This window comes from Hyaena hyaena, unplaced genomic scaffold (assembly GCF_003009895.1).
Source record: "Hyaena hyaena isolate Hyena2069 unplaced genomic scaffold, ASM300989v1 scaffold_104, whole genome shotgun sequence".
NCBI classification, from domain to species: domain Eukaryota; kingdom Metazoa; phylum Chordata; class Mammalia; order Carnivora; family Hyaenidae; genus Hyaena; species Hyaena hyaena.
Genome location: NW_024080736.1, coordinates 3,456,524 through 3,483,827, shown reverse-complemented (window position 1 = coordinate 3,483,827; position 27,304 = coordinate 3,456,524). Strand labels below are relative to the sequence as shown.

Below are 27,304 nucleotides of genomic sequence, written 5' to 3'. Positions count from 1 at the left end.
CGCTTCCATTTATGCGCCCATCTTTTTCTTTGGTGATCTAACTAGAAAACTTTAATATTGTATAGGTTGATAGCAAGATTTGAGGCCTAAGATGTAGATTTCTGTACACCTTGCACATCCCTGGCACACCCCAATGCTGTTGTTTTTTGTGATATGAGACTCAGGTGTCTTGTGAACTATAGCTGTGGTGTAAATTTTTAATCAGTGTCTGAAGTTTATTTTTGTCACAACTGGGTATTATTAATTCAGTGTCTTTTAGGTTGATTATAGAGCTGAGTTAAATGATGTGGAATAAGTTGATGTAAGAAGTGTAGAATTATTCTACACTGGTGCCTCCCTTCAAAAAAAAATCAACTGTTTTCACTGAGAACTGAGAACTTTTGCTCTTACATATAAAAAGAGAGACCTGTAGAGCAGTACAGTAAACAGTTCTTAAATAACAAGATACTAGGACAGACACATTATTAGTGTGGCAGCTGCATGCTTTTATAGGTATTGAGACATTGTTATATGGTAATAATAAGGGTTGCTGTTGTGATTGTATTTATTTCCTGTTGTTCCTGTAACAAATTACCCCAAGTTTAGTGGTTTAAAGCAACACAAAGAGATTATTTTGTGTTTTTTACAGTTCTGGAGATCAGAAGGTTGAAATGGGTCATATATGGGCTAAATCCCAGGTTTTAGTATAGTTCTCCTTCTGGAGGCAATCTGTTCCTTGTCTTTTCCACGGTCTGGAAGCCACCTGAATTTCTGGGCTTATGGCCACATCACTTTGACCTCTCTTATGTTATTACATCTTATGAGATTGTTCTGGGTTTGTTTTTTTTTCCCCTGTTTTAAGGACTCTTGTGATTACATTAGGCTCCTGTAGATAAAATCTGGAATAATCTCCCTTTCTTAAAATTTTTAACTTAATCACATCTACAAAGTCCCTTTTATCATGTAAATCCAAGGTATTAGAATATGGACGCCTTTGGGAGGGGCCTTTATTTATTGACTTTGTTCTATTTCAAGATTGTTTTGTCTGTTCTGGACCCCTTACATTTCCACGTGAATTCTAGGATTGACTTCTCAGTATCTGCAAAGAAGTAGCCAGGATTTTGTTAGGTGTATTGCAGTGAATCTATAAATCAATTTGAGGAATTATTGCCATCTCGACAACTTTAAGCTTTCCAATTCATGAACATGGGTGTCTTTCCTTTTAATTAGGTCTTTTTAAAGTTTTTTCAATGATGGCTTTGTAGTTTTCAGTGTACATGTCTTGTGCTTTTTTGCTCACTTTATTCCTAAAATTTTTTAAATTCCTTTTTGATGCTCTTGCAAATGGAATTGTTTTCTTGATTTCATTTTTGGACGTTCATTGCTAATGTGTAGAAATACAATTGATTTTTGTGTGCTGCAACTTTATTGAATTCTCTTATTGCTCTAATAGTTTTTTTGGTGGATTCTTCAGAATTTTCAGTATATAAGGTCATGTTATCTCTGAATATAGATAGATTTACTTCTTCCATCCTAATTTGAATACTTTCATTTCTTTTTCTTAATTGCCCTGGCGAGAGCTTTTTTTTAACAATGTGAATGGAAGTTATGACAGCAGGCACCCTTGTCTTATTCTTAATCTTGTAGGGGTGGGGGGTGGAATATAGTGTCTTTCAGCATTAAGTAGGATGTTAGCTGTAGGTTTCTCATAGATGCCCTTGATCAGATTGAGGAAGTTTCCTTCGGTTCTAAGTGTGTTTAGTGTTTTTGTCATGGAAGGGTATGGGCTTTTGTCAAATGCTTTTGTTATTGTTGTTGAGGTGCTAACTAGGGTTTGTCCTTTATTAGTATGGTGTATTACATTGATTTTTCAGTATATTGATGGTTCATTTCTGTGAATGACCTTGCATTTCTAGGATTCACTCATTGATTATTGAATGTGAGAAAATTCATCTGTCATACGGTGATCTGAAGACTCATAGTCTAAGATTTCTGTTACATGATCAATTTCACCTTCATCAGAGTTGAGAGTGCTGTCGTCTCTATTTTTACATTCATCTTCTCATCTAATAATTGTAAAATTGTCTTCCTTTGACAGTATTATTCTTGACATTTTGGGCAGAAAATGAAAATTCCTGTATTCTCAAATGTGTTCTGTGAGGGCTTAAAAAAAAATAAAGAGGCTGGAAACCTGGTGTCTCCAGACTTGTATTTTCATGAAAGTTGATGCAACACTTTATGGCAAAGTGATAAGAAAAGCAAAAGAGGATGTAATAGTGATAATTTATTTCATTGTTGAATCATTCTTTTAGAAAATTCCAGCATGTTTCTACTTTCTTCTTTTCCCTCCTACTTTTTATAGTGAACAATATGGTGTAACCAGTAAAGCAATTTTTCTCCCAGTACCCTTTCTAAATCCTATTATCTCATCTGGGTTGTTCACATTGTTTCCTAGGCAGTGCAGCCTCAGGGGCTCAGATGAAACTGGTAGCTATAGTTGGGTATCAGTGGCAAACTGAAGACATACTGATCCCTGGCCTTTGATATAAAGATCCAGAATCTGGGATGAATTGAGACCTCCTCAATTGTAAATCCATCTGGATAGACTACCTATGCTAAAATAATTGCTTGAGTTGAAATTTAGACATTAGGCATCTTAGCCTGATGGGGAGGAAGGTCCGGAAGGGTATTGATATATGTATAAGGAATAATGCCATCTTTAGATAGTTTTAAAATAATGTATTTCTAAAATTCAAGTATACGCATTTAATTTTTAGTATCTTTTTCATTAAGACCATGTATTATGATATAGTATCATTTTTCAACATTTCCATCACATCCACATCATTAACTGCTGCATCCTTTCATATAATATTTAAAAATTTCTTTGAAATTTTGTAAATGTGTGTATGTTTTGTTCCTTTCAAAAATTTCTCTGAAGGGAAGCTCTAGGTTGATACATTCTCGAAAATGGGTAACATTTACTTTAAAGATACATAGTTTTACTTTTTTGTAGTTATACCAGTAGGTTTTCAAGGGCACTCTGAAGGCACTATCCAAATTAGCATTGTGGAGAAAATCATAAAAGGAGACTTTGTTGGTTGCCTGGGTAAGGAAAGATAATACTTATTAATCCATCATTTGGATCATATGCAGTCTTCTTTTTGTAATTAAGAATACTATAGATATCTTTTAAAAATTTTTTTAATGCTTTATTTCTGAGAGAGAGAGACAGTGTGAGCAGGGGAGGGCCAGCGAGAGAGGGAGACACAGAATGCAGTGAGCGTGCTGTCAGCACAGAGCCCGACGTGAGGCTCGACCCCATGAACCGTGAGATCATGACCTGAGCCAAAATCTGTCGGTCGCCCAACTGACTGAGCCACCCAGGTGCCCTGGTCATATCTTTCTTTATTACTTTTCCTTTATATTTTCTTACTATTTGAAACATTTTCTTCAGATCCCATAGAACTTTAAAAGCCCTTGGATGCTGTAGTTTATCCATTAGGCATAGTTCTAATGTCAAGAAACTTGTTTCTAGAATTGGAAAACAAAAATATGAGATTAAGCCAATCCATCACAAAAACAAAAATGAGAATAAAAATAATACCAACCACTCAAAATGGAAAAGGATATAGAAAAAGATTTTTTAAGAAAGCTGGCTTATAAACTGAAAGATGTCTTCTGTGGAAAAGTTAATGGGAATACCATGATTATTTAGCCTGAATAGTGCAGAAGTGCTTAATAGTTAATTTGATTTCATTATTATTACATAAACTTTTATGAACAGGATATTGTGCTCCTTTTTTGAAAAAAAAAATGTAAGAAAATCTTCCAAATATGAAGATGAAAATGAAAATTCATTGCACTAATAAAATTGTGCAAGATTATATTGAGTAATAGGTTGAGTCTCCAGCCTTGCTGGACCATTAAGAAAATAGTCAGTACTTTTCTTGAATAGTTTAGATCTGGGGTCACAAGCCTAAAATGCTTGGGGGCCATGCAGATAACATAATGTTTGAATCAGTTAAGTATAAGACAATTAGAAATGACTGGGGGCCTTGTTTGTTATCTTATTGCCAGAGACTTGGACTTGGCCAGGAATTTATTTGATGATTTTCCTGCAAGAGTTATCATTTTTAAATTTGGATTATAATTTGGAAAAGTAAGATGAAAATTAGCCATATATTACTGTCATAAATCCAATTAGATGAAACTGCCATTTCCCACTTAGCTTCAATTTTGTGGGGTTTCCATATTAATATTTTATTACGATAAATTTTCTGGTTATGTGTTATCTTGAATAAGAAAGTCATTTTATCAAAGTGTAACTATGAGATGGGTAATTAGTTTTAAATACGTATTTTATGTTTCATTTCATTCTTATATATTTCAGTCAACTTTTATAAAATATTTTAGGACTAGCAAAGAAAAAAGTCTCTATACTTCAAAAAGTGATCATTGTAATTATTTTATTGCATACATCATCATGTTTTTACCTAAGTTAACCTTAGAATATTATCTTGGCTTATTTTTAGATGTGAGATTTTAATTTATGTTGAGCTTCTGGTCTTAGTAAATTTTAAATAATGGTTTAGTCTCATAATCTGTGCTGTTATTTTGTTTCTCCTTTGAAAAACTGTACATATGTATTCAAAGTTATATAACTTCTGAGTTATGCAAAAGTTTGAAGTATAACTAGAATTTGCTTGTTTTTTTCTCATATAAATATTTGAACTTGCCTAGAATTTCTCTGTGTTTCCCTGGTGCTTAATCACGCTAAGGAGTGCCCATTGTTATAGTTAATTCATAATCTGTTCTTGTCTATTGAAATTTACTCGTATTGTGTCCCGTTACCTCTTTAACATGTTAGTAATCTGATGAATGAAGTTCTTTGCTCAATTGTTCATTCATTTATTTACTCATTCAAGAAGTATTGAGAGCCTCCCGTGAGCTAGGCATTGGGGATAAAAAGAGTAAGGCCAGGTTTCCCTTATATGGGTTTGATTTAGACAGTGATATACAAACTGAAGAAATAAAATTGATTTAATTCAATCAGTATTTATTTGGTATCCACTGTTTGCCAGGCACTAATCTCCAGTTATGGGTTTGCAACAATGAATTAAATAGGCAATTTCCATGTCTTCATGGAGCTTATATTCTAGTGGGGAAACTGGCAACAAATAAACAGGTATATATCATTTACAGATGAGTATTTGAAGAGAAGTCAAGCATAGGAAGAGGTGGGTGAGGGCTTTGGAACATATTTCATACAACAAAGTTGACCCCTTTGAGTTAAAGGAGCTGGTCTTTTGTACCCCTCTGTTAATAAGTCATTGGTGGCTCTAGTTAGCCTAGATCATTCTCTGAAGGTGAGAACAGCTCTGAGCCATTAAGACCTGAGGAACTTGTGCTCTGATCCTGTGATAGGGATCTGGGTAGGATGTCATAGTGTCCAATAAATTAGGGTATCTTTTCTTTTCCTCCTTAGTGTGTTTTGTCATAATTTTTCTTGGTACGTTTGCAAAGACTAAAGCCAGCCTGTAACAGTATTTCTTTTTTTCTTAACTCACTAGATTAAGGTAAAATAAGTTAAAAGGCATTATTTCAAAAACCAGAGTCAAATGGAATAATACTTGAGACTTAATTAGAATCACTAGATTTAGAACTTTTATAGTTTCAGTTAATGTTTTAAATAGATTGTGTCCCTTGAATAAGAATAGGCACTGAAGAGGAGGACAGAAAGCATGGGTTCAAATATTGTCTTAAGCATTTATTAGCTGTATAACTGTGAGTGAGCATGCTATTTCACTTTGCCTCAAATTTTTCTTTAAAATGAAGCACATACCACCCACCTTGAGGTTTTGATGAGGACTAAAAGAGATCATACATGTAGAATGTGTTACTTATTTTGTTGACACTTGGGTGTACATAGAAAATCTTCTACATAAGAAAATAGTTGTTCATTCTCTTTTGAGAAAATGAAAACTGAGGGGTGCTTGGGCGGCTCATTCTGTGAAGCATCTGCCTTCGGTCCAGGCCATGATCTCACGGTTCCTGGGTTGGAGCCCTGCATCTGGCTGCTGTCAGCACAGAGCACAGAGCCTGCTTCAGATCCTCTCTTTCCTCCCTCTCTTTCCCCCTACCCTGCTTATTCTCTCTCTCTCTCTCTCAAAAATAAACTAATCTGATGTGAACATTTACTGAATCTTGATAGATGCATGTATCTGTGTATTCCAAACTCCTTCAAGATACAGAATTTACTATTGTCTTGGAAAATTTCCTCGTGCCTTTTCTCAATTAATACTTACATCAGCCTTCAAGAGACAATCGTTACTCTTGATTTTTTCTACCATTGATTACTGCATATACTTTAATATTAGATTCTTTTATTCAGCATATTATATTTTGAGATTTGTCTATGTTGTTGAATATATGAATAGTTCATACTTTTTTATTGCTGAGTAGTATCCTACTGTATGAAAATTTCACAGTTTATCTATTTTCCTATTGACGGACACATGGGTTACTTTTTGGCTGTTATGAATAAAGCTGCTGTTAAATTTGTTAAAATAGTCTTTTTATGCACATGTTTTATTGTTTTTTCTTTTTTTAAATTTATTTTATTTGTTTTACAAATAGTTTATTGTCAAATTAGTTTCCACATAACACCCAGTGCTCATCCCCACAAGTGCCCTCCTCCATGCCCATCCACTCTCCCCCCCACATCTATCAGTCCTCAGTTTTTGTCAGCGTTTAAGAGTCTCTCATGGTTTGCCTCTCTCCCTTTCCCCCACCATTTCCCCCCTTGTTCCTCAGTTAAGTTCCTCCTAATCCTCCTATATGTTTATGCACATGTTTTAATTACTCTTGGATTATATAATGGGTGGAGCCATATGTAAGGTATATGCTTAGTTTTATGATAAACTGCCAGACTTCTGTCCAAAGCAGTTATACTCTTATACCAAAACAATATATTAAGAGTTTCAGTTGCTTTTCATCCTGGTCAATATTTGATATTGTCACTCTTTCAAAAGTTTGCTTTTCTAGCGAAGCATAGTAGTAGCTCATTGTAATTTGCATTCCCCCAATGACAAATTGTGTTACCTCTTTCAGCATGTGTGTTAGCCATTCATATATCATCTTTGTAAAAGTGTCTATTCAGATCTTTCACCCATTTAAAAATTTGATGGTCTCGGGGCGCCTGGGTGGCTTAGTCAGTTAAGCGTCCAACTTTCGCTTAGGTCATAATCTCGCGGTTCATGGGTTCGAGCCCCGCGTCGGGCTCTGTGCTGACTGCCAGCTCAGAGCCTGGAACATGTTTCAGTCTGTGACTCCCTCTCTCTCTGACCCTCCCCTGCTCATGCTGTCTCCCTCTCTCTCTCCTAGAAATAAAAAAAATAAATAAAATAAAATAACAAAAAAATTTGATGGTCTCTTTACTGAGTTGTAGTTGTTCTTTATGTTGGATGTCAGTTCTATGTTAAATATGTGTTTTGTGAATAATTTCTTCCATTTTTGACTTGCCTGTTCATTTTGGTGATACTAATTTTTTATAAGCAGATGTTTTTAAAAATTTTAATAAAGCGCAAATGTATCAGATTTTTCTTTTATGATTATTATTTTCTGTGTATTAAGAATCCTTTGCCTGTCTCTAATGAAGATACTCTTCTGTGTTTTCTTCTAAAAGCTTTATGATTTAAGCGTTTATGTGATGTTTAGTGCTTGATTTATTTTGAATTAATTTTCATGTCTAGTGTGAAGCACAGATCAAGATTAATTTTTTTAAAGTGAATATCTGTTTGTTCCACCACTACTTGTTGAAAATACTTTCCTTTACTCATTAATGACTTGGTAAAAATAAAAATGGAAGTGTAGGTCTTTTTCTGGGCTACGTATTCAGTGCTATTGATCTGCCTGATGATACTTACAAGAGTACCATACTGTCATGATTTCTGTAGCTTTAGAGTAAGTCATGAACTCAGGTCCTATAAACAAACACTTTAGCTTTTCTTGTTAGTTGCTAAGATTGCTTTGGATATTCTAGGCTCTTTGTATTACTATATGCATTTTAGAATGAGCTTCTCAATTTCTCCAAAAAATGACTGCTGGAATTTCAGATTGTTGGCTCTTTAGAACATCATAGGGAGAATCAACATTTTGACAACAATGAATTTCCACTCAATGAACATGGTATAGCTCTATGTGTTTAAGTATTCCATAATTTTCTTTTTAAGTAACCTTTTGTAATTTTCAGTGTCTTTAAGGATTTTTGATTCTGTGTTCATAAGGTATGTGGTCTGTAATTTTCTTGTAATCTCTGTTAGGTTTTGGGATTAAGAGTATGCTGGCCTCATAAAATATGTTTGGAAGTATTCTATTTTCTTAAGGAGTTTTTGTAAGATTGGTATTGTTTGTTCCTTAAATGTTTGGTAGACTTCACCAGTGAAGTAATCCGGCCCTGTAGTTTTCCTTGTGGGAGGAGTTTTGATAAGTTCAATGTCTTTAATAGAGATAGGCCTGCTCCAAAATTTCTGTTCAGTTTTGTGTCAGTTTTGGTAAATTGTATTTTTCAAGAAATTTATTTCAAATAAAATGTTAAATTTGTTGTAAAGTTGTTATATTATCTTCTTATTTAAAAAAGCCCTTAAGGGATGCCTAGGTGGCTCAGTCAGTTGAGTATCCTACTCTTGATTTTGGCTCAGGTCACGGGATTGAGCCCTGTGTTGGGTTCTGTGCTGAGTGTTTGCCCCCCTCTCTCTCTCTCTTTCTCTCTCTCAAATGGAAAAAAAAAAAAAAAGCCTTTAATATCTGGGGCACCTGGCTGGCTCAGTTAGAAGAGCATGTGACTCTTGCTCTCAGGGTTGTGAGTTTGAGTCCCACATTGATATAGAGATTACCAGAAAAATAAACAAAAAATAAATTTAAAAAGTCTTGAATATCTGAAATGATGTCTCTTATTTTCTTTCTTATGTTTGTAATTTCTCTGTTATGTTTTGATCAGCCTTGTTAGGGGCTTATTAATTTTACTACTTTTCAGAATCTAGTGTTTGGCTCATTGATTTGATCTATTTTGAATTTGTCTTCTGTATCATCCATGTCTACTCTTTACTCTTTCTTTCCTTCTACTTTCTTTAATTTGCTATGTGTTTTTTAACTTCTTGAGATAGAAGCTTAGATATTGATTTTCATTTGTCTCTTCTAATACGTGCGTTCTTCTTTACATTTATTTATAGGTATTGTTTTAGTTTCATTCTATATGTTTCCATAGTTTATATGTAACTTATTGTGAATATATTTAAGTTTCACAATTAAATTAAATGATTTATATACTTTTATTTTCTTGACTCATGGGGAATTTAGAAGTATGTCACTTAATTTTCAAGCAGTAGGGGAGTTTCTCAACTTTTAAAAATTATTCACTTCTAGCTTAATTGCCTTGTAGTCAGAGAATCTCTCTCAGAGATTTCAGTCCTTGGAAATTTGATGAGACTTGCTTTATGATTCAGCATGTGGTCCATTTTGGTATGTGTATTGTGTATAGTCTATATTCTGTTTTTATTTGGAAGAATGTGCTATTATATTAAGTCTGGTTGGTTAGTCATATAGTTCAAATCTTCTGTATCTTAGTGAAAAAAATTTTTTTCACCTACTTGATCTTGTAGTGATTGACAGAGGTGTGTTAATCTCTCACATGATTATGGATTTGTCTGTATCATCTATTAGTCTTGTTTTTTGAACTTTTTTTTTGGCTTTATATATAGTTAAGCTTTGTTTTTAGTAGTGCTTATTGTCTTAAGTTGACCTTTTCTGATATTGGCATAGCTATGACAGCTTCCTTTTAATTTTTTTTTAGATAGTACACTTTTTCCTATTACCTTATATTTAATCTTTCTGTGACCATAAATAGTCTTATAGTAGAGTGAATATTTAACATAATAACTATAATTTGAGTTTAAAGCTATTATTTTACTATTTGTATTTTAATGATGTGCACTGTGCCTTTTCTCTTCTTACCTTCTTTAGTTCAATGAAATATTTTAATTATTCTTTTTCTCACCTCAGTTAGCTTTTAATGGCTATCCTAGAAATTAACACATGAATTTTGAGTTATTGCAGTATGATGTAGATTATTACTTCTGCCACTTCCTGCATAATGCAGATATCTTAGAAACTTTAACTCCATTTACTCCAGTTCCAACTTTTAAAAATTGTTTTCATGCATTTTTAAATTTTAAACTTAACAAGCTAGTAATATAATTATTTTTATGTCATTGTTCATGATCATTGTTCATGTTTGCCAACATTTACCTTTTTTTATGGCTCTTTTTGCATTTCTGTTTTTTCCTAGTATCATTTTCCTTCTATTGGAAGAATTCATTTTTAGTATTTCTTTTACTGATCCATTCTTGTTTGTTATTACTTTTATTTCGTTTTCATTTTTCAAACATTTTTAAACTGTGAATAGATTTCTTGATTGACACCTATTTTCTTTCTGAATTTTTTAAAAAAGTTTATTTATTTACTTTGAGAGAGAGACTGTGTGTGTGAGCAGGTGAGGGGCAGAGAGAGAGAGAGAGAGAGAGAGAGGGAGAGGGGGAGAATCCCAAGCAGGCTTTGAGCTGTCAGCACAGGGCCCATTGTGGGGTTCAGACTCATGAAACTATGAGATCATGATCTGAGCCAAAATCAAGAGCCAGATGCTCAACTGACTGAGCCACCCATGCCCCTCTTTCAGAATTTTTCAGAAGTGATTCCATTGTCTTCTGCCATTCATAATTTCTGTCTAAAGTTATTTCTCAGTCTGTTGATTGTTGCTTACTATTTATTTATTTTTAAAGTTTATTTTGAGAGAGAGAGTGCAAGTGGGAAAGGGATGGAGAGAAAAGGAGAGAGAGAATCCCAGTCAGGCTCAGAGCTTTCAACACAGAATCCAACAAGGGTCTCAGTGTCATGAACCATGAGATCATGACCTGAGCTGAAATCAAGAGTTGGATGCTTAACTAGCTGAACCTCCCAGACACCCTTATTGTTGCTTATTTAAATCTATTTTTTCCTCTAGGTCTTTAAAGATGTGAATTTATGTCTGTCACTAATGTTAGAAAGTTCTTGGTTGTTATCATTTCAGATACTGCTTTCTGTCTTATATTCTCTCTCTTTTCTTCCGGGATTTCAGTCATATGTGTGGTAGAAGCTTTCAGTGGATTCCGTAGGCCTCTATTTTCTCTTTTACTTTTTTCAACTTTTATTTCTCACTGCTTTGGTTTCGATATTTTTTGGAACATCTGTTTTAGTTCAAGTTTATTCTGTTCAATCTGCTGGAGGCACCAAGTACTAACAACACTTTGGAAATTTTGCAATGAAGAGTAAGGATATAGGAGCAATAATTGGATCATGTGGGAATAAAGAGAGAGGTTTGCTTTTTGTTTTTGGTTAGGACATACTAACATGTTTATGTTATGATTAGAATGATTCAAAGAAAAAGAATTAATGCTGTGTGAGAAAGAAAAGGAAGATGAGTTTTGGCTAAAAATCCTTGAGGAGGTGAGAGGATAAAATCTAAAGCACAACTGGAAGAATTTTCCTTTGATAGAAGTGGGGCATAAAGAGGATAAGACACTAACTTATTAGTGGTCTTTGAGGTGGAATTCTGCCTTGATCAGTGGAGAATATGGACTGCTGTTAAGTTTCTAGGCTCTTAAAGTTTGAGAGTGTGTGTGTGTTGGGCATATGGGAAAATTGTCCAAGAAACAGAGTCAAGTGAAAGGGTAGACTGTATAGCTACCTAATTCTTTCTTCTACTTCTGTGTGCTCTCAGTGATATCTACCTTTATCTTTTATGGTACTCAAAGTATTACAGTGTACTTTTAAGGAAATACTTAAATGTTTAGTTAAGTTAACTAAATGTTTTTCTCATACCATTAAAATTTCTGTACTATATATTTAGACATAGTTAATTCCTTATAGTGCATTTAAGATTAATTATTAATAGTGTTTTGAATAGAAAATCCAGGTTTCTAACATTTTCCCATATTATCTTTTACAGTTTTGTGAGTACTAGAATAGCACAACCATGTTTCGGAATAGTCTCAAGATGCTTCTTACTGGAGGGAAATCAAGTCGTAAAAACAGGTCAAGTGGTAAGTGACCATTCTACATTTATTCTGTGTGCTATTTTAGAAAGGAAAGTTCTTTGAGGGATCTGAATTGAGCTACAACTTTATTTATTTATTTATTAAATGGTCAATTAAAAAAAGGAAGTTTACATTTCTTTAGGCTACCATACTCTTTTTTGAAAAAATTTTTAAGGTTTGTTTAATTATTTTGAGAGAGTATGAGCTGGGGAGGAGCAGAGAGAGGGAGAGGGAGAGGGGGAGAGAGAGAGAGAGAGAGAGAGAGAGAGAGAGAGAGAGAGAGAGAATCCCAAGCAGGCCCTGCACTGTCAACATGGAGCCCAACGCAGGGCTCAAACTCACAAACTGTGAGATCATGACCTGAGCTGAAATCAAGAGTCAGATGCTTAACACAATCACCCAGGTGCCGTAAGGCTGCCACTCTTAATTAAGATGTAGGAACACCTAAATACTTACCAGGACCAATCAGGTAAAAGAGTTTGTGGACGAAACATATTTATTTCTAATATATGAGGGAGTAATGCATCTGTGTACCACTTTTTAAACACTTTCTAGACCTAAATTTATTTTTTGAATTAACATGTGACATTATTTCAGTCCTAGGCACCTTTTGAGGAGTGAGACTGTAAAAATAGGAACTTTACTCAAAGGGTTGTACAGAAAGTGAAATATAAATTTAGATTTTTATAATCATTAAAATAAAGTTCATAAAGGTTATTTTAAGAATAACAGATAATTCTTAAACTTTTAAGGTAAAAACAAACTTGTATATATACTTTTTTTTGAGAAATGTTGATGAGAAATGTACTAAATGTTTTCTGTTAATGGGTTGTAGATATTTATTCTTTCAGTCTTATCGATTTTCTAATTTTTCTGCAGTTTATAAGTTTACATTGATGGTATGTTCATTATTATACACTTAAAAATTTTTTTTAACTCTCATTGTGATTTCTTCTTGACCCGTAGGTATTTAAAGTGTAATTGTTAATTTCTAAATAGTTGGTGCTTTCCTGGTTTTCTTATTATTAACGCAGGTTCCATGATAACAGTTCTCTTGTATTATTTTATTTTTTGATACATATTTTTTATTAAAAAAATTTTTTTTACTGTTTGTTTATTTTTGAGAGAGAAAGAGCATGAACAGGGGAGGAGCAGAGAGAGGGAAACCTACAATCTGAGACAGGCTCCAGGCTCTGAGCTGTCAGCATAGAGCCTGACGCTGGGCTCAGACATAGGCACTGTTGAGATCATGACCTGAGCCGAAGTCAGATGTTTAGCCAACTGAGCCATGGAGATGCCCCTATTTTTTTTTTGGTATTTGTTGAGATTTGCCTTACACCTCAGCTCATGGTCAATTTTTGGTGAATATTGTGGATGCATCCGAAAATAATATGGATTCTACAGTTGTTGGGTCTAGTGTAGGCCAGTTTTGTTAATGGTGGTATTCAAATATTTTATACTCTGATTTATTTTAAAGAAATTATTTACTGAGAAAGATATGATTAAATCTCACACTATGATTGCGGTATTGTCTGTTTCTCCTTCTGGTTCCTGACAGTTTTTGCTTTATATATTTGGAACCTATCTTATTAGACACACTGAAATTTAGAATTGCTCCATCTTCCTGGTGAATTTGTTTTACCATAATTAAATGTCCTCTTTATTTCTAATAATGTCTTTTGTTTGAAAGTTGACTTTGTCTCATATTACTGTAGCTATCCTAGTTTTCTCTTGATTACAGTGCTTGCAGACTATGAATTTATTCTTTTACTTTCAACATTTCTGTATGGTTTTACTGCTAGTAGTATATAGTTGAGCTTTCTTTTTTTAAATTTATTCAGACAAGTTTTTCTCTTAAGGGAGATATTGGTTAATTCACATTAATTCAACCAATGATATATTTGGGTTTAAATATAACATAAAATGTGTTTTCTATTTGTCCTGCCTGTTCTGCATTCTTTCTCCTTTCTTTGTTTATTTTAGATTGATCAAATCTCTTCCTTTTATTATTCCATATCTTTTCCTTTTGATTTAGACGTTACATATTCCTGTACTTCTTTCAATGGTTACCTTAAAGATTAAAACATTGATCAAAGTTTGATGTCAAATGGTATTTTTACTTTCTTCTTAGACAATGCAAGAGCCTTAGATTCTTTTCACCTATATGTATTTTAAACTCTGCAAGACATTATAGTTGTTTTATGTAGTTGCCATTATTTAGGTTTACCTATATATTTGATCATTTAATTGATTCTCATTCCTTCCTTCATCCCTCACTTCTTCTAGATGGGGTCACCATTCCTTTTGTCTGGAGAAGACCCTTTATTATTTCCTTCATGTGGCAAATTTACTTTGCTTTTGTTTATGTGGAAATGTCTTTATTTTGCCTTGATGTTTGCAGGATATTCTTGCTGGGAGTAGTGTTCTAGATTGGCAGTGTCTTTCAGCACTTTCAAATAGAGTTCATTGTTTTCTGGATTCTTGAATTATTTCTGATGAGAAGTCAACTCTTAGTTTTAATTGCTGCCTCTTTAAAGGTGATCTTTTTATCCTCGTTTTTAGTTATCTAGATTTACAGTGATGTGCCTAGAAGTGGTTTCCTTTTTTTATTATTAAAGTATAGTTGAGATACAATGTTGCGTCAGTTTCAGGTATACAACATAGTGATTGGACTATGGTAAGTGTAGTCACCATCTGTTTCCATACAGCATTATTACAATATTCTTGACTGTATTCCCTATACTGTACTTTTCCTTTCCATGCCTTATTTATAACTGAGAGTATGTACCTCTTAATCTCCTTTACCTTTTTCATCCATCCCCAAACCTCCTCCCTTTGTATTTACAAGTTTGTTTCTATTTGGTTGGTTGGTTAGTTGGTTGATTTTGTTTTTTAGATTCCACATAGCAAATACCAAAGACAGTATTTGTCTTTCTCTGACTTTTTACTTAGCACAATACCTTCTTCCATCTTTGTTCATCTTCTATTTATGTTTATAATGTTTCTTGAATTTGTGGCTGTTGTCTTTCATCAGTTTTGGAAAGCTATTATCCATTATCTCTTGAGATTTTTTTCTCCCCTCATTTTCACTCTTTCCTTTGCTTTTAGGACTATGGTTATGCATTTGGTAGACCACATGCATATCGTTTATGTTTCTTAAAATCTTTCTGTCCTTTTTCTCTATATGCTTTATGTAGGATATTTTCTTTTGATGTATCTTACAGTTCACTAATTCACTCTTCAGTGGTATGTTAAGCTGCTATTAAATGTATTTAGTTCTTAATTTTAGTTTTTTGTGTATTTCAGTCCTAGAAGTTCCATTTGCCAATTGAAAATTTTTTTGAAATAATTTTAAGTTTACTGAAAGGATGCAACAATAGTACAAAGAACTCCACATATCCGTCCACAGATTCATGAATTACTAACTTAACACTGATTTGTTTTATCATTCTCTCTATATATGTACATACATGTTCTGTCTCCCTCTCTCCCCAATTCTATCCTTTCTCTCCCACTTACTTTTAAAAAATCACTTGAGAGTAACTTAATACATTATGGCCCTTTACTCTTTAAAATTTTTAGTGTGAATTTTTTAAGGAAAGGAGGTTCTTTTACATAACCACAGTATAGTTATCAATCTCAGTTTAACATTGATATAATACTTTTGATCTAATCTACCATTTATTTTCCACATTTTGTCAGTTTGCCCAGTAATTTCCTTTATTTCTGAGATCGAATCAGGATAAGGCATTGCATTACTTGTCATGCCTTTTTATTCTCATTTAATTTTAAATATTCAGCCTTTTTTGACATTTTTGAAGCATAAAGGCTCTCTTTTTAAAGATACACAGAATGCCCTTTATTTTGTGTTTGATTTTTGTTTTTAAATGACTAGACTCAGGGTATGTATCTGTGATCTGAATGTTACTTAAATGTATGTTTTTTCTTCTTGGAGTATCACAGCTGGAAGCACACATCTGTCTCTCATTAGTGATATCGATCACCAAATCAAGGTGCTCTCCAGGTTTTCTACTATATGGATGCTGATTTTCCCCCTTTCAATGTAAAAAACATGCTCTCCAGGTTTTTCTACTATATGGATGCTGATTTTCCCCCTTTCAATGTAAAAAACAGTCAGCAAGTAGACTCCATTTGATTCTTTTTATAGTTTTCAGTTCTTTGTCAGCATTCTCAGTCTTGTCTCTTATCTCCCTAAATATAGTAAAATCTGTGTCTGATAACTAAATGTCTCTGTTTCTTTTGTCTCTTTCTTTTGGTTTTTACGAATGTTATTTCATTTCTTCGTGTGTCTAGTTATTTTGTTTTACTTTTTGAAGTAAGCATTTTATTTTGGGTTAAATTTGGATTTAAAGAAAAGTTGTAAAGATAGTACAGATAATTATCAGATACTGCTTACCTACTTTTACCTGTTATTACATCTTATATTATCAAGGTCCATTTGTCTGAACTAAGAAGCCAACATTAGTACACTACTGTTTACTAAACTCCAGATCTTTATTTGGATTTCATTACTTTTTCCATTAATGTCCTCATTATGCTTCAGATTCCAATCCAGAGAACTACATTACATTTAGTTATGTTTGAGTTTGGCAGAAGACAAATAATAATTGGCATCATTCCACTGGTAATTTTTTAATCGTGCGCGTGCGCGCGCGCGCGCACACACACACACACACACACACTCTCATAGAGGTCAGAGATCCAAACTGTTTCTAAATTTGACACCTAAAGAAATGGTTTATCCCAAATTTATTTTCTGGCCTAGAACCATGATTTTCTTAGATACCTTCACTCATTTACTTTAGATACCAGCACTAGCATTTTCTATCACTTAACAACTATTACTTCTTATAAGATACTAGTGGAAATCAATAAAGCCACATTAGGATGCAGTTGTGAATAGACTTTTTGACCTTAGTGCCACATAAGTGACTTATGTATACATACAATTATGATTAAAGGTAGGCATCATATTTGCACTTTAGGAAAATTATTATATCTTAGGCTTCAGAGTCAGTACTACTCTAGCAGAGATATTATTAAATTCATACGTGTCAAGGTTCTACTGTAGTATTAAAGCTAATTCCTTTTAATTTACTAGGTATTTAATTATATCAATAATGATTTTGGGAGGTCTTTCCTACTTATTTTTCTCCATGTTTTTTTCATGTAAAATGTATATAATTTAGTGTAGTTATAAGTTAGAGTAGTTATAAAAATAGTGCTTTGTATTCTGTATGATAAGAAGCATATTTGTAGAGAAGCAGCATGGCTTTTTTTCAAACATACTTCAAGGCAGGAAATTCTAAAGCAAGAATAAATTTTGTATTTTAAAAAAAGAATGCCTGTGGAATGACACCATTAGTGTTTTCATTATTACTTTTTTTCTTTAACAGTTAATGAATGATTGGGTGGACTTTATTCTTTATATTAACTTTTGCTCCTAGCTTATATTTAAGATTAATAAGGTAAGTTTTCTCATAAGCATAATTATTTGTTTTGTTTTAGGAAACTAACTTAATATTCATTTAAAAAGAACTTGTAATAAAGGGAAATTGTCTGTTGTAATGTGTTCTTTAAATTGCTGATCTGCACTTTTTGTAGGCCACTATATAAATACTTTACAGAAATAAATTTTATACCCAAAAATAACAAATGAATTTTCTCAGGCAATGTTTTTTCCCTAAGCACATGTAAATACCAGTTTTGAATTTTATAACTTATTTCAAAATTTTCATGTAAAAATTATTCTTGATACGTGTAGGACTAGATGCTCCTTAGGTTTTATGAAAAAAAACAATTGTGTGAATCATTTAAATTATGAGTTATAAAGGAAATATATGTGTTTCTGTGTCTTTTAAAAGTTATATGTTTAGGGGCACCTGGGTTAATTTCTGACTTCAGCTCATGTCATGATCTCACAGTCTGTGAGTTTGAGCCCCACGTCGGGCTCTATGCTGACAGCTCTGAGCCTGGAGCCTGCTTCAGATTCTGTGTCTCCCTCTCTCCCTGCCCCTCCCCCCTCTGTCTTTCTCTCTCTCTCTCTCTCAAAAATAAATATTAAAAAATTAAAAGTTATCTTTATATATTTTTTTAACTTTTGTCTTATTATTTTAAACATGCAAGTAAATAGTTAAGGTTAAAATATACTTCTTTGATAGATGTTAATGTCATTACTTGGTATCATTACATCATTGTAATGGTAAACCATCATTCAAGTATGAACAGGAAAAGTAACTGCTAATTTCACATATTTGAGAACTCAGAAAGCATAGTACCCTAGTGTAACGTAGCTGTTGGGAGAACAAAACTTGAGGCTATCTCCCAGCAAAGTAAAAAATAAATGTGAAGAAGGCAGGAGGTATAGAAAGAAAAGTGAGCCTAAGTAAGTAAGTAAAACTTATATTTAAATATAAATAATTGCTAATTATGTCCTACAACAAGTAGAATTTATGCCAGGAATGAAAAGATGTTTATATATCAGAAAATCAACAGGTTTTTAACTTAGAAAAAAAATTTTTTTAAAACAACATTGTAACATATTCTGAAATAGCATTTTATAAAACTGAACAGACTCTAAAAACATCAAATAGAAAAAAAGCTACTTTAAGTATAATAAAGGCTAGTCACCAAATCCAAAACTAAACATCATACTGAACAAAGAAATACAGCAGCCACTTTTATTAAAATAGAAACATGGTCATGATTCCTCCTATTACCACTCTTTTTCACAATTGTTTAGAAATTCTAGTATACAATAAAGACAAGAAAGTAAAATAATTAGATTGGAAAAGAAAAGACAGTGTCATCTTTATTTTTAAATGAATTGAAAACCCTAGAGAATCCAGTAAATATCTACTAGAAATAAAATAATTTGGCAGGTGGTTGACACTTTTAGCTCTACCAGTATTTACTGATTAGAAATGTAAATTAAAAATTTACATTCACAATGATAACTATCATATTCTCAGGGATAAACTTGACAGGGAATCTCACTGAAGTCTGTAAGAGTTGGACAAATGGAAAGACAATCCTTTTATTTGATTTACACTTAAATTTACTGCAGTTTCATTCAAGGACAGCAACAGCTTCATTTTTAATTGGTTAAAATAATTAAGTTCTGTGGAAGAATGAATGAGAATAACTGAGGATGAAAAAGAATAGTTGATTTTGGTGGGGGTGTGACTTATAAGGCACTAGAGCTAACTTTATCTGTTCACGTAGTTAAACATGACTAGATGTGTCCAGGACAGAGAGCAAGGAAAACCATGGCATATTACTAAGGTCAGAGCACTATTGCTCTGACCTTCATTTTTTTTTTTAATAGCTAAAGAACATTTATTCATTTTTCACTAAGACTTTATCTTGAAGACATTTAACTGTCACCACCCCTACCCCCCTGAAGAAGGATTAGTATAGTGAATGTTATAAAGAAGATATGAACAGTTTGAAGAATTGGAACCAACATTAACTGACAAACAACTTCCATCTAAATTATCATAAAAATGTTTAAGTACAAAAAAGGGGGGAGAGGAGGGAGAAAGGGGGCCCTGGGGGTTTCAGATTGAACAAGATCCTCACATTTTATCTAATACATTCAGTCCTGGCTAGGGATACCAAAATGGAAACAGGATTCCTGTAACACAAAGCTTCCACTATAGCACATTGTACACACTTGTGTTCCAAGCCCACTCCTATTCCCCTACTGCTTCCAACTCAACTATTTCCCGGCCTGCTGAGGAAGGAGCACATAGATCTTCTCTTTAATCCAGTCTTTGTTATATGGCTGGTATGTGTGGGTATCAGCTTGGTAAACAAGGCAGCTGAGGTCTGCCGGATCATCGACAAAATCAAACAACTGACTGATATCATACGTGATAGAGGGGCTGTTGGGATTCCTTCTCTTCTCTTCAGATTCATTCATTTTACAGACGCCTTCCGTGCACTCATTCACAGATTAATAGTGTAAGTTCTGCCTTCTGGCCTCTTGGTAGACTGCACCATCAAAATGGTGCAAGACATTGCACCAAACTCCCTCGCTGCAGCCGCTGCCCACACTGCCACCGCGCTCGAGCTTAGCTGCAGGTGCTACTTTCATTTTTTGAAACTGCCCAATGCATTGTGGGACAAACTGCCATTATGACTGAGGGATACCTTCTACATTTTCAAACACTCAGAATCTGCCCTTGATTGAGACCTGAGCTAGAGATACAATAAAGGTGTTAAATTTTTATGTTTTCTTGTGTCATCGTATTAAATGCTTGGGGGGCTATTGTTTTCTGTTTTATGACTTGTTCCTGGTGGGTTATTTCCTCATGTGTTTTGTAAAGTTTGTTTATGAGCTTGTCTCAGGTAGGAATTGTTTTCTGTCGGAGATTCTGTGCTGTTGAATATTGAAATGGTCTCTTTTGCTAGGTGTTGCCCTGGTGTCACAGGCCATGGACTGATTTTGTGAAGTTTTTTATTGTAGTAAAATATATATAACAAATTCCCCATTTTAACCATGTTTAATTGTTCAACTCAGTGGCATTAATTATATTCACAGTGTTGTACAGCCATTATCACCATCTGCCCAAAACTTTGTCAGCTCCTAATTTTTCATTATCTCAAACACAAATGCCAATGTCATTTAGCAATAACTCCCCATTTCCCTCCCCCTCTAGCTCCTGGTACCCTCTAATCTACTTTCTGTCTCTCTGAATTTGCCTTTTTAGGTTTTTTACATAGTACAATCATACTATTTTGCCCTTCTTTGTCTAGCTTATTTCGTCTAACATAATGTTGTCTGGGTTCATTTGTGTTGTAGCATGTATCAGAACTTCATTCCTTTTTATAACTGAATAATATTTCTTTTATGTATATGTCATTTTGTTTGTCCATTCATCTGTGAATAGACACTTGGGTTTTTTTCTTTTTTTTTTTCCTCACTATTGTGAATAATGATACTTTGAACATTGTGATACAACCAAGTTTCTGTTTTAAATTGTGGGGGGGGGATATTTCTAGGAGTGGAATTGCTTTCATACAGGGTTTTTTGTGAACGTATGTTTTCATTTATTTTGTATAAATGTCTAGAGGGTAGAGTCAGAACATACTTTAGTTGCATGTTTAGTTTCTAAAGAAAGTGCCAAGTCTTTGCCAGAATGACTGTTCCATTTTACATGCCTGCTAGCATTGTTTAAGTGATCTGGTTTCTCCTCATCCTTGCTAGCATTTGTTGTCACTATTTTTATTTTAGCTATTTTGATAGGTGTGTAATGGTATCTCATGCTTTTAACTTGCATTTCAATACTGGCTAATGGTACTGAGCATCTTTTCAAGTGCTTATTTGCTATTTGTATTTCTTTGGTGAAATATCTCCTCATATCTTTTCACTGTCTTCTAATTAGATTATTTTGGTTGGTGTGTGTATTGAGATTTGAGAGTTCTTTATATATTCTAGCCTTTGTTAGATAATGTGGTTTGCCAACATTTTCTCCCGGTCTGTTGATTGTCTTTTTACCCCTTTAACAAGGTCTTCTGTAGAGCAACAGTTTTTAATATTTATGAAGTCCAATTTATCACATTTTACTAAGTACCAGGTAGGGTACTGGTTGCTTGAATTTGAGTTAAATTCTTTTTAAATACCCCCATGAGCAAAAGTGACATTATCTGTAAAAATAAGGTACTTTATTAGAAGCATTTGTTACTGGTGGGTTTTTTTCCTTTTTCTTTTTTGTTTTTTCTTGGCGGGTGGGGGAGGCGTCTATGGGCCATTAAAGTTAATTAAAATCTTCATTGCTCTTTGAATAATTATTGTTCATAATAAATTGTAAAGAACTACATATAATAGTATTTAATGCAAATATAATTATATTGTAAAAATACTTTTTCCCTTCTGGGAACAGTATGTTTTATTTCACTAATAAACCATGAAATTACAACATATGCTTTTTAAGGGTTTTTACCTTTTCTGTAACTTGTTCTAACAAAATTTGGTTAAAAAATACACTCCTGTGACACTTAGGTGGCTCAGTTGGTTAAGCTCCTGACTTCAGCTCAGGTCATGATCTCACAGTTCCTGAGTTCCAGCTGACAGCTCAGAGCCTAGATCCTACTTCAGATATCTGTCTTCCTCTCTGCTTGCCCCTTTCCCGCTCACATTCTGTCTCTCCTTCAAAAATAAACAAACATAAGAAAAAAACCCACACTCCCATTTAATATGAGGAAAGGATTCTGCTTACTTACTTTAGAGCTACAAAATCTTTTTGTAGTATCACCCAAACCTGTCATGTTTTTTTCTCTAGTACAGTATTTCCTTTTCTGTTTTTCTGCCCATCAAGTTTTCCAATTTGTGGTTGGCTGTTGAGATACTTATGAAATTCATTTGTCCTTGCCAGTTAAGATAGGTTATCATGGAATTTAAGGTGAAAAGTCATTAGAGGAAACGACAGAATGTGATCATATAAAAGAGAATAAGGATTCTTATTTGGCAGTAGACAGCAGTGAGCTATAAAAATTAATGCGGCTAGAGAATGAAAAAAGTGGCAAGAACCTTAAAATTGCATTTTGAAACAAGTTTGATTTGACTGGTTTTGTTTATATTTCTGGTATTTGTAGCAGTTTAGTAATTAAACGAGGAACACTTCTCATCAGATAGACATATACACTCACACTTATGTTTTCACATCTATTTATTCCCCCTTTTTTTCATCCCCTTTTTGCAGAGTTGTTTTAGAGTTGTGCTAACGTCACAAGGTGAATTGTCATGGTTTACACCTTTCACTGTGCTTTATGTATCATATAAATTGTTTATTCCTTGTAAGTTTAGTAGAACTCATACATAAAAATGGCTGACCTAGGTTTCCTGAAGTTTTTTATTGGTAGTTTGGACAGTATTTTCTGTTTTATTGTCATTCATAGATTTAGGTTTCCTTTAGGTAATTTGGGTAGTCTGTTATTTTCCCAAGAAATTGTCCATTTCATTGATATTTTAAAATGTACATAAAGTTATATATATAATAGTCATCTAAAATTAATTTAGCTTTTCCTAATACTATTTTCATATTTACTAACTCTTAGCTTTCAGGCTTACCTTTTTTATTAGCTTTATTTCCAAATTTGCAACTCTTTGATTTATTCATTTTAGTTTTTCTTGTTTACATGATGAATATTCCTGATACAGCTTTTACCCTATTCCATGAACTTTTATATATAATATTCTCATTATTAACTGTTAACATGGTTCATAATTGTTGATTTTCCTTTGAACCTGAGTAATGTAATCAGCTTAAGATTTTCCGAGTCATTGATTTATTTGTTTGTTAACTAATACTTTGTTATAATTTTCTAGTTTAATGTATGGTGGTTAGAAAATGTGGCCTGATCATTTGCTTCTCTTTAAAGTAGTGATTGGTGAACTATCTCCTGTAAACAAACCACCTGTATTTGTAAATAAAGTTTTATTGGAACATAGCATAACATTTGTGATAGAGCCTGTACAGCTCACAGTCCTAAAATATTTACAGTCTGGCCCTATAAGAAAATTTTTATTTTTCTTGGCTGAATTTTGATCAGATTTTATAGCTAGTAGGTCTGGAGATTGAATATATGTTTTTTTGATAAGACAAAGTTAACTATATTAAGTAAACTACTAATTTTTTAACTACTAATTTTTAAACTACTAATTTTATAACTCTTTTATGTTTTTTTTTCTTTATTGAAATTCCAGTATTTTTTGCCTTAAATTTGTATTTAAGGTGTATCTCTTATAAATGTCATGTATTTTTTGTCTTGTTGAGTCCAATTTGATTTTCCGTTTTTAAATGGTAAAATTAGTCCATTTACATTGACTATATAACTTGATATGATTTGGTTTAAGCTTCTCATCTTGCTCTTTGTTTTGCCTTCCATATGTTCCTTGTTCTTTCTTTTCCTGCTTTCTGTCTTTAAGATTTATCAAAAAAATGTTTTTATATTCTTTCCATTTTCTTGGCCTTTTAACTATACCTTCTTGGAATTTTTTAAAGAATAGATTACACAAGAAATTACAGTAGGCATCTTTAACTTTTTATGGTTTAACTTGAATTTTTATTTTACTACTTTGTTAGCACTGTAATGACCTTATGATATTTAGTTCTATTTATATCGCATACTTCATTGTCTTATATTTTACTTCCATAGTATATATTTTACAATACATTGTATTATTGTTGCTTTAAGTAGTCAGTAGTCTTAAGATTTAAAAAAAAAATGTCTTTTTATTTACCCATATATTTACCTCTTCTAGCGTGCTCCATTCCTTCTTACAAAATGATGTTATATCTGGAATTTTTTTCACCCTGAGGAATTTCCTTTGTGTTCCTTGAAGTGTGGGTCTGCCTGCAGTGAATTATTTCAGCTCTTGTTTTCCCATGATGTTTTATTTTGCCTTCATTTTTTGAAGGATATTTTCCCTGGGTATGAAATTTTAGATTGGTAATTTTTTCCTTTCAGCACTTTAAAGGTGTTACTCTGTTATCTTCTGAGTCTTATTTTTTCTGAGGAGAGGTCATTCATTATTTGCAGTGTTTCTCCATCCCTCCCAAACTTGGAATATAATGTGACCTATTTATTTATTTAATTTGGTCTGGTTGTTTTAAATTTTTTTAATTTATCTTGGCTTTTAGTATTAGGCTATGATATGCCTAGGTGTAGGATTTTCTTTCTCTTTTTTGTATTTTGGAGATGTCTCATCAATTGTAGAAAACCTGAGCCATTATTTCTTAAAGTATTTCTTCTGTTCTTTTTTTTATCTGTGTTTTAGAACTTTAGTTTATATATATTAGATTCTTTGATATTCACCTTCACGTGTATCAACCTGTGTTCTTTTTGTTCTTTGGACTTTTTTTTCTCTTTGGTTAATGTATGTTGGCCTGTCTCCATGTTTACTGAACCTTTCTTCTGCTGTATTCAGTCAGCCTTTAAGCCCAGGCAGTTAATTCTAACTCAGATAATGTTTTCCAGTTACAGAATGTTCATTTGGTTCTTTTAAAGAAAATTACATTTCTCTATTGAAATTTTCAATCTTTTCTATTTTTTCTGTTTTTAACCTCTTTTTTCTTAACTTATACATAGTAGCTAAAAATAATAGTTTAGTAGCTGATGTCCCTGCTAAGATATATATGCATCTGCTTTTATTAATTATTTCATCATTTGATTATGGATCATATTTTCCCACTTCTCACATCTGAGTTTGATTTTTTGGATTTGATGGACTGTTGAAGTGGATAAAGGCTAGGTTATAGTTTAGTTTGCTTCAGTTCACATGTATTCCATATGTCTGGCGTGAGATCTCTTCTGTGTGTATGTCAGTATTTAGCAGGATCCTGGCTAATTCCATCTGATGCTATCGTAATCAGCTCTGTTGTTAGGCTTCCAGTCCTCCATGTTGCCACTGTGAACTTGGTAGAAGTCCTGTGTGGGGAATCAGTGGGCATGGAGACCTAGCTTTGAATATAGGATTTCTTCATCTTCTGTATCAGAAACTGGCAAACAATGGCCTGCAGGCCAAATCTGGCCTACCACCTGTTTTTCTAAATAAAGTTTTATTGGGATATAGCCATATTCATTTGCTTATGAATTGTCCAAGTCTGCTTTCATGCTATAAGAGCAGAATTCTGTGGTTAGAACAGAGACTGAAATATTTAATATCAGATTCATTAAGGAAGAATTTGCTGACCTCTGTTCTATACTCTCAAGCAAGTGCACATAGTAGATAAAAATTTTGCTGATTTCCCTTTATCTCACTGGAGCCTCTGCCTGTAGCAGACCAGTCTTCCTCCTACTACCCATGCTTTGATTTTGTAAGTGGCCATAGTGATCTTAAATAAACTTCATCCGATCATATCAACGCTAATCTGAGAGCCCTATGATAGTGTTAGTAGATCTTAGAATAAAATTCAAAGTCTTAGACTAAACTTATAGAGCCCGTGGTAATATAAACACTGCCTAATCTTCAACCTTCTTCTTTTTTTAAAAATAGACTTTATTGGGGTGCCTGGGTGGGTCAGTCAGTTAAGCATCTGACTTTGGATCAGGTCATGATCTCACAGTCTGTGGGTTCAAGCTCCATATCAGGTTCTCTGCTGACAGCTCAGAGCCTGGAGCCTGCTTTGGATTCTGTGTCTCCCTCTCTTTCTGCCCTTCTCCTGCTCATACTCTGTCTCTCTCTCTGTCTCTCAAAAATGAAGTTTATTCACTTTTTAAATTAGACTTTATTTTTAAAGCAGTTTTAGGCTCATGGCAAAACTGAAGGGAAGATATGGAGATTTCTCATATACCCTCTGCTTCCCCACATACATACACTATTCACTGGCCTTTCCCCTCAGTCTCCTCACTGAGCCCCTACCATTCCTTTTCAGCCATGCTGAAACTCGCGTCCACTTAGCATCTCTGTCCTTATAATAGGTACCATTTTTTGATATATTTTACTTGGTTTTCTTGGTTTGGTTTATTGTTTGTCTCCTTAATAAACGTAAGCCCTACAAGTTCACTGTCTTATTTCTAGCATCTAGAAATTAGTAGATTTATAAATATTTGTTGAATGAATCAATATACTTTTTTCTCTGACTCACCATCATCTGCCTTCACTGTCACCTAGCTGCCATATTAATTTTTTTAAGGTACTAATTTTATTTTTGTTTTTTTAAATGTTTTATTTTGTTTTCTGAGAGGGAGAGACAGCGTGAGCAGGGGAGGGTCAGAGAGGGAGGGAGACACAGAATCTGAAGCAGGCTCCAGGCTCTGAGCTGGCAGTCAGCACAGAGCCCGACGCGGGGCTCGAATCCACGAACCGTGAGATCATGACCTGAGCAGAAGTCGGAGGCTTAACCAACTGAGCCATCCAGACGCCCCCTAAGGTATAATTTTAGCTAAACAGTTCTTAGTTGGCAGGACCTGGCCTCACCTAGCTTCTCTAGCTTCATTCCCTATAATATTTATTTTATATTAAAAAAAAAGTTTTTTTGAGAGAGAGTGCATAAGTGAGTGAGGGGCAGAGAGAGAGGAGAGAAAGAGAAGTGGGGTTCACCCAAAGCGGAGCTCAGACTCACTCAGTGTGGGACTTGAACTTATGTGAGATCATGACCTGAGCTGAAATCAGATGCTTAACCACCTGAGCCACCCACATGCCCCTGCCTGTAATTCTTATTAAG

At 33.6% G+C, this 27,304-nt stretch overlaps 2 protein-coding genes across 6 annotated transcripts in view; one reads left to right on the top strand and one right to left on the bottom strand.

Moving 5' to 3' along the window:
* TANC2 (tetratricopeptide repeat, ankyrin repeat and coiled-coil containing 2) overlaps positions 1-27,304 on the top strand; it is a 374,283-nt gene that overhangs the window by 55,918 nt on the left and 291,061 nt on the right. For all 5 annotated transcript variants that reach the window (XM_039235906.1, XM_039235904.1, XM_039235903.1 and 2 more), the window contains exon 2: positions 12,023-12,116. In XM_039235906.1, the coding sequence (XP_039091837.1) occupies positions 12,050-12,116 (67 nt within the window). In that variant the 5' untranslated portion in view covers positions 12,023-12,049. The remainder of the gene's footprint in view (positions 1-12,022; positions 12,117-27,304) is intronic.
* On the bottom strand, positions 19,852-20,153 carry LOC120234181 (enhancer of rudimentary homolog). Its single transcript, XM_039235907.1, is given in 2 exon segments — positions 19,852-20,096; positions 20,099-20,153. Coding segments are annotated over 2 exon segments (300 nt in total).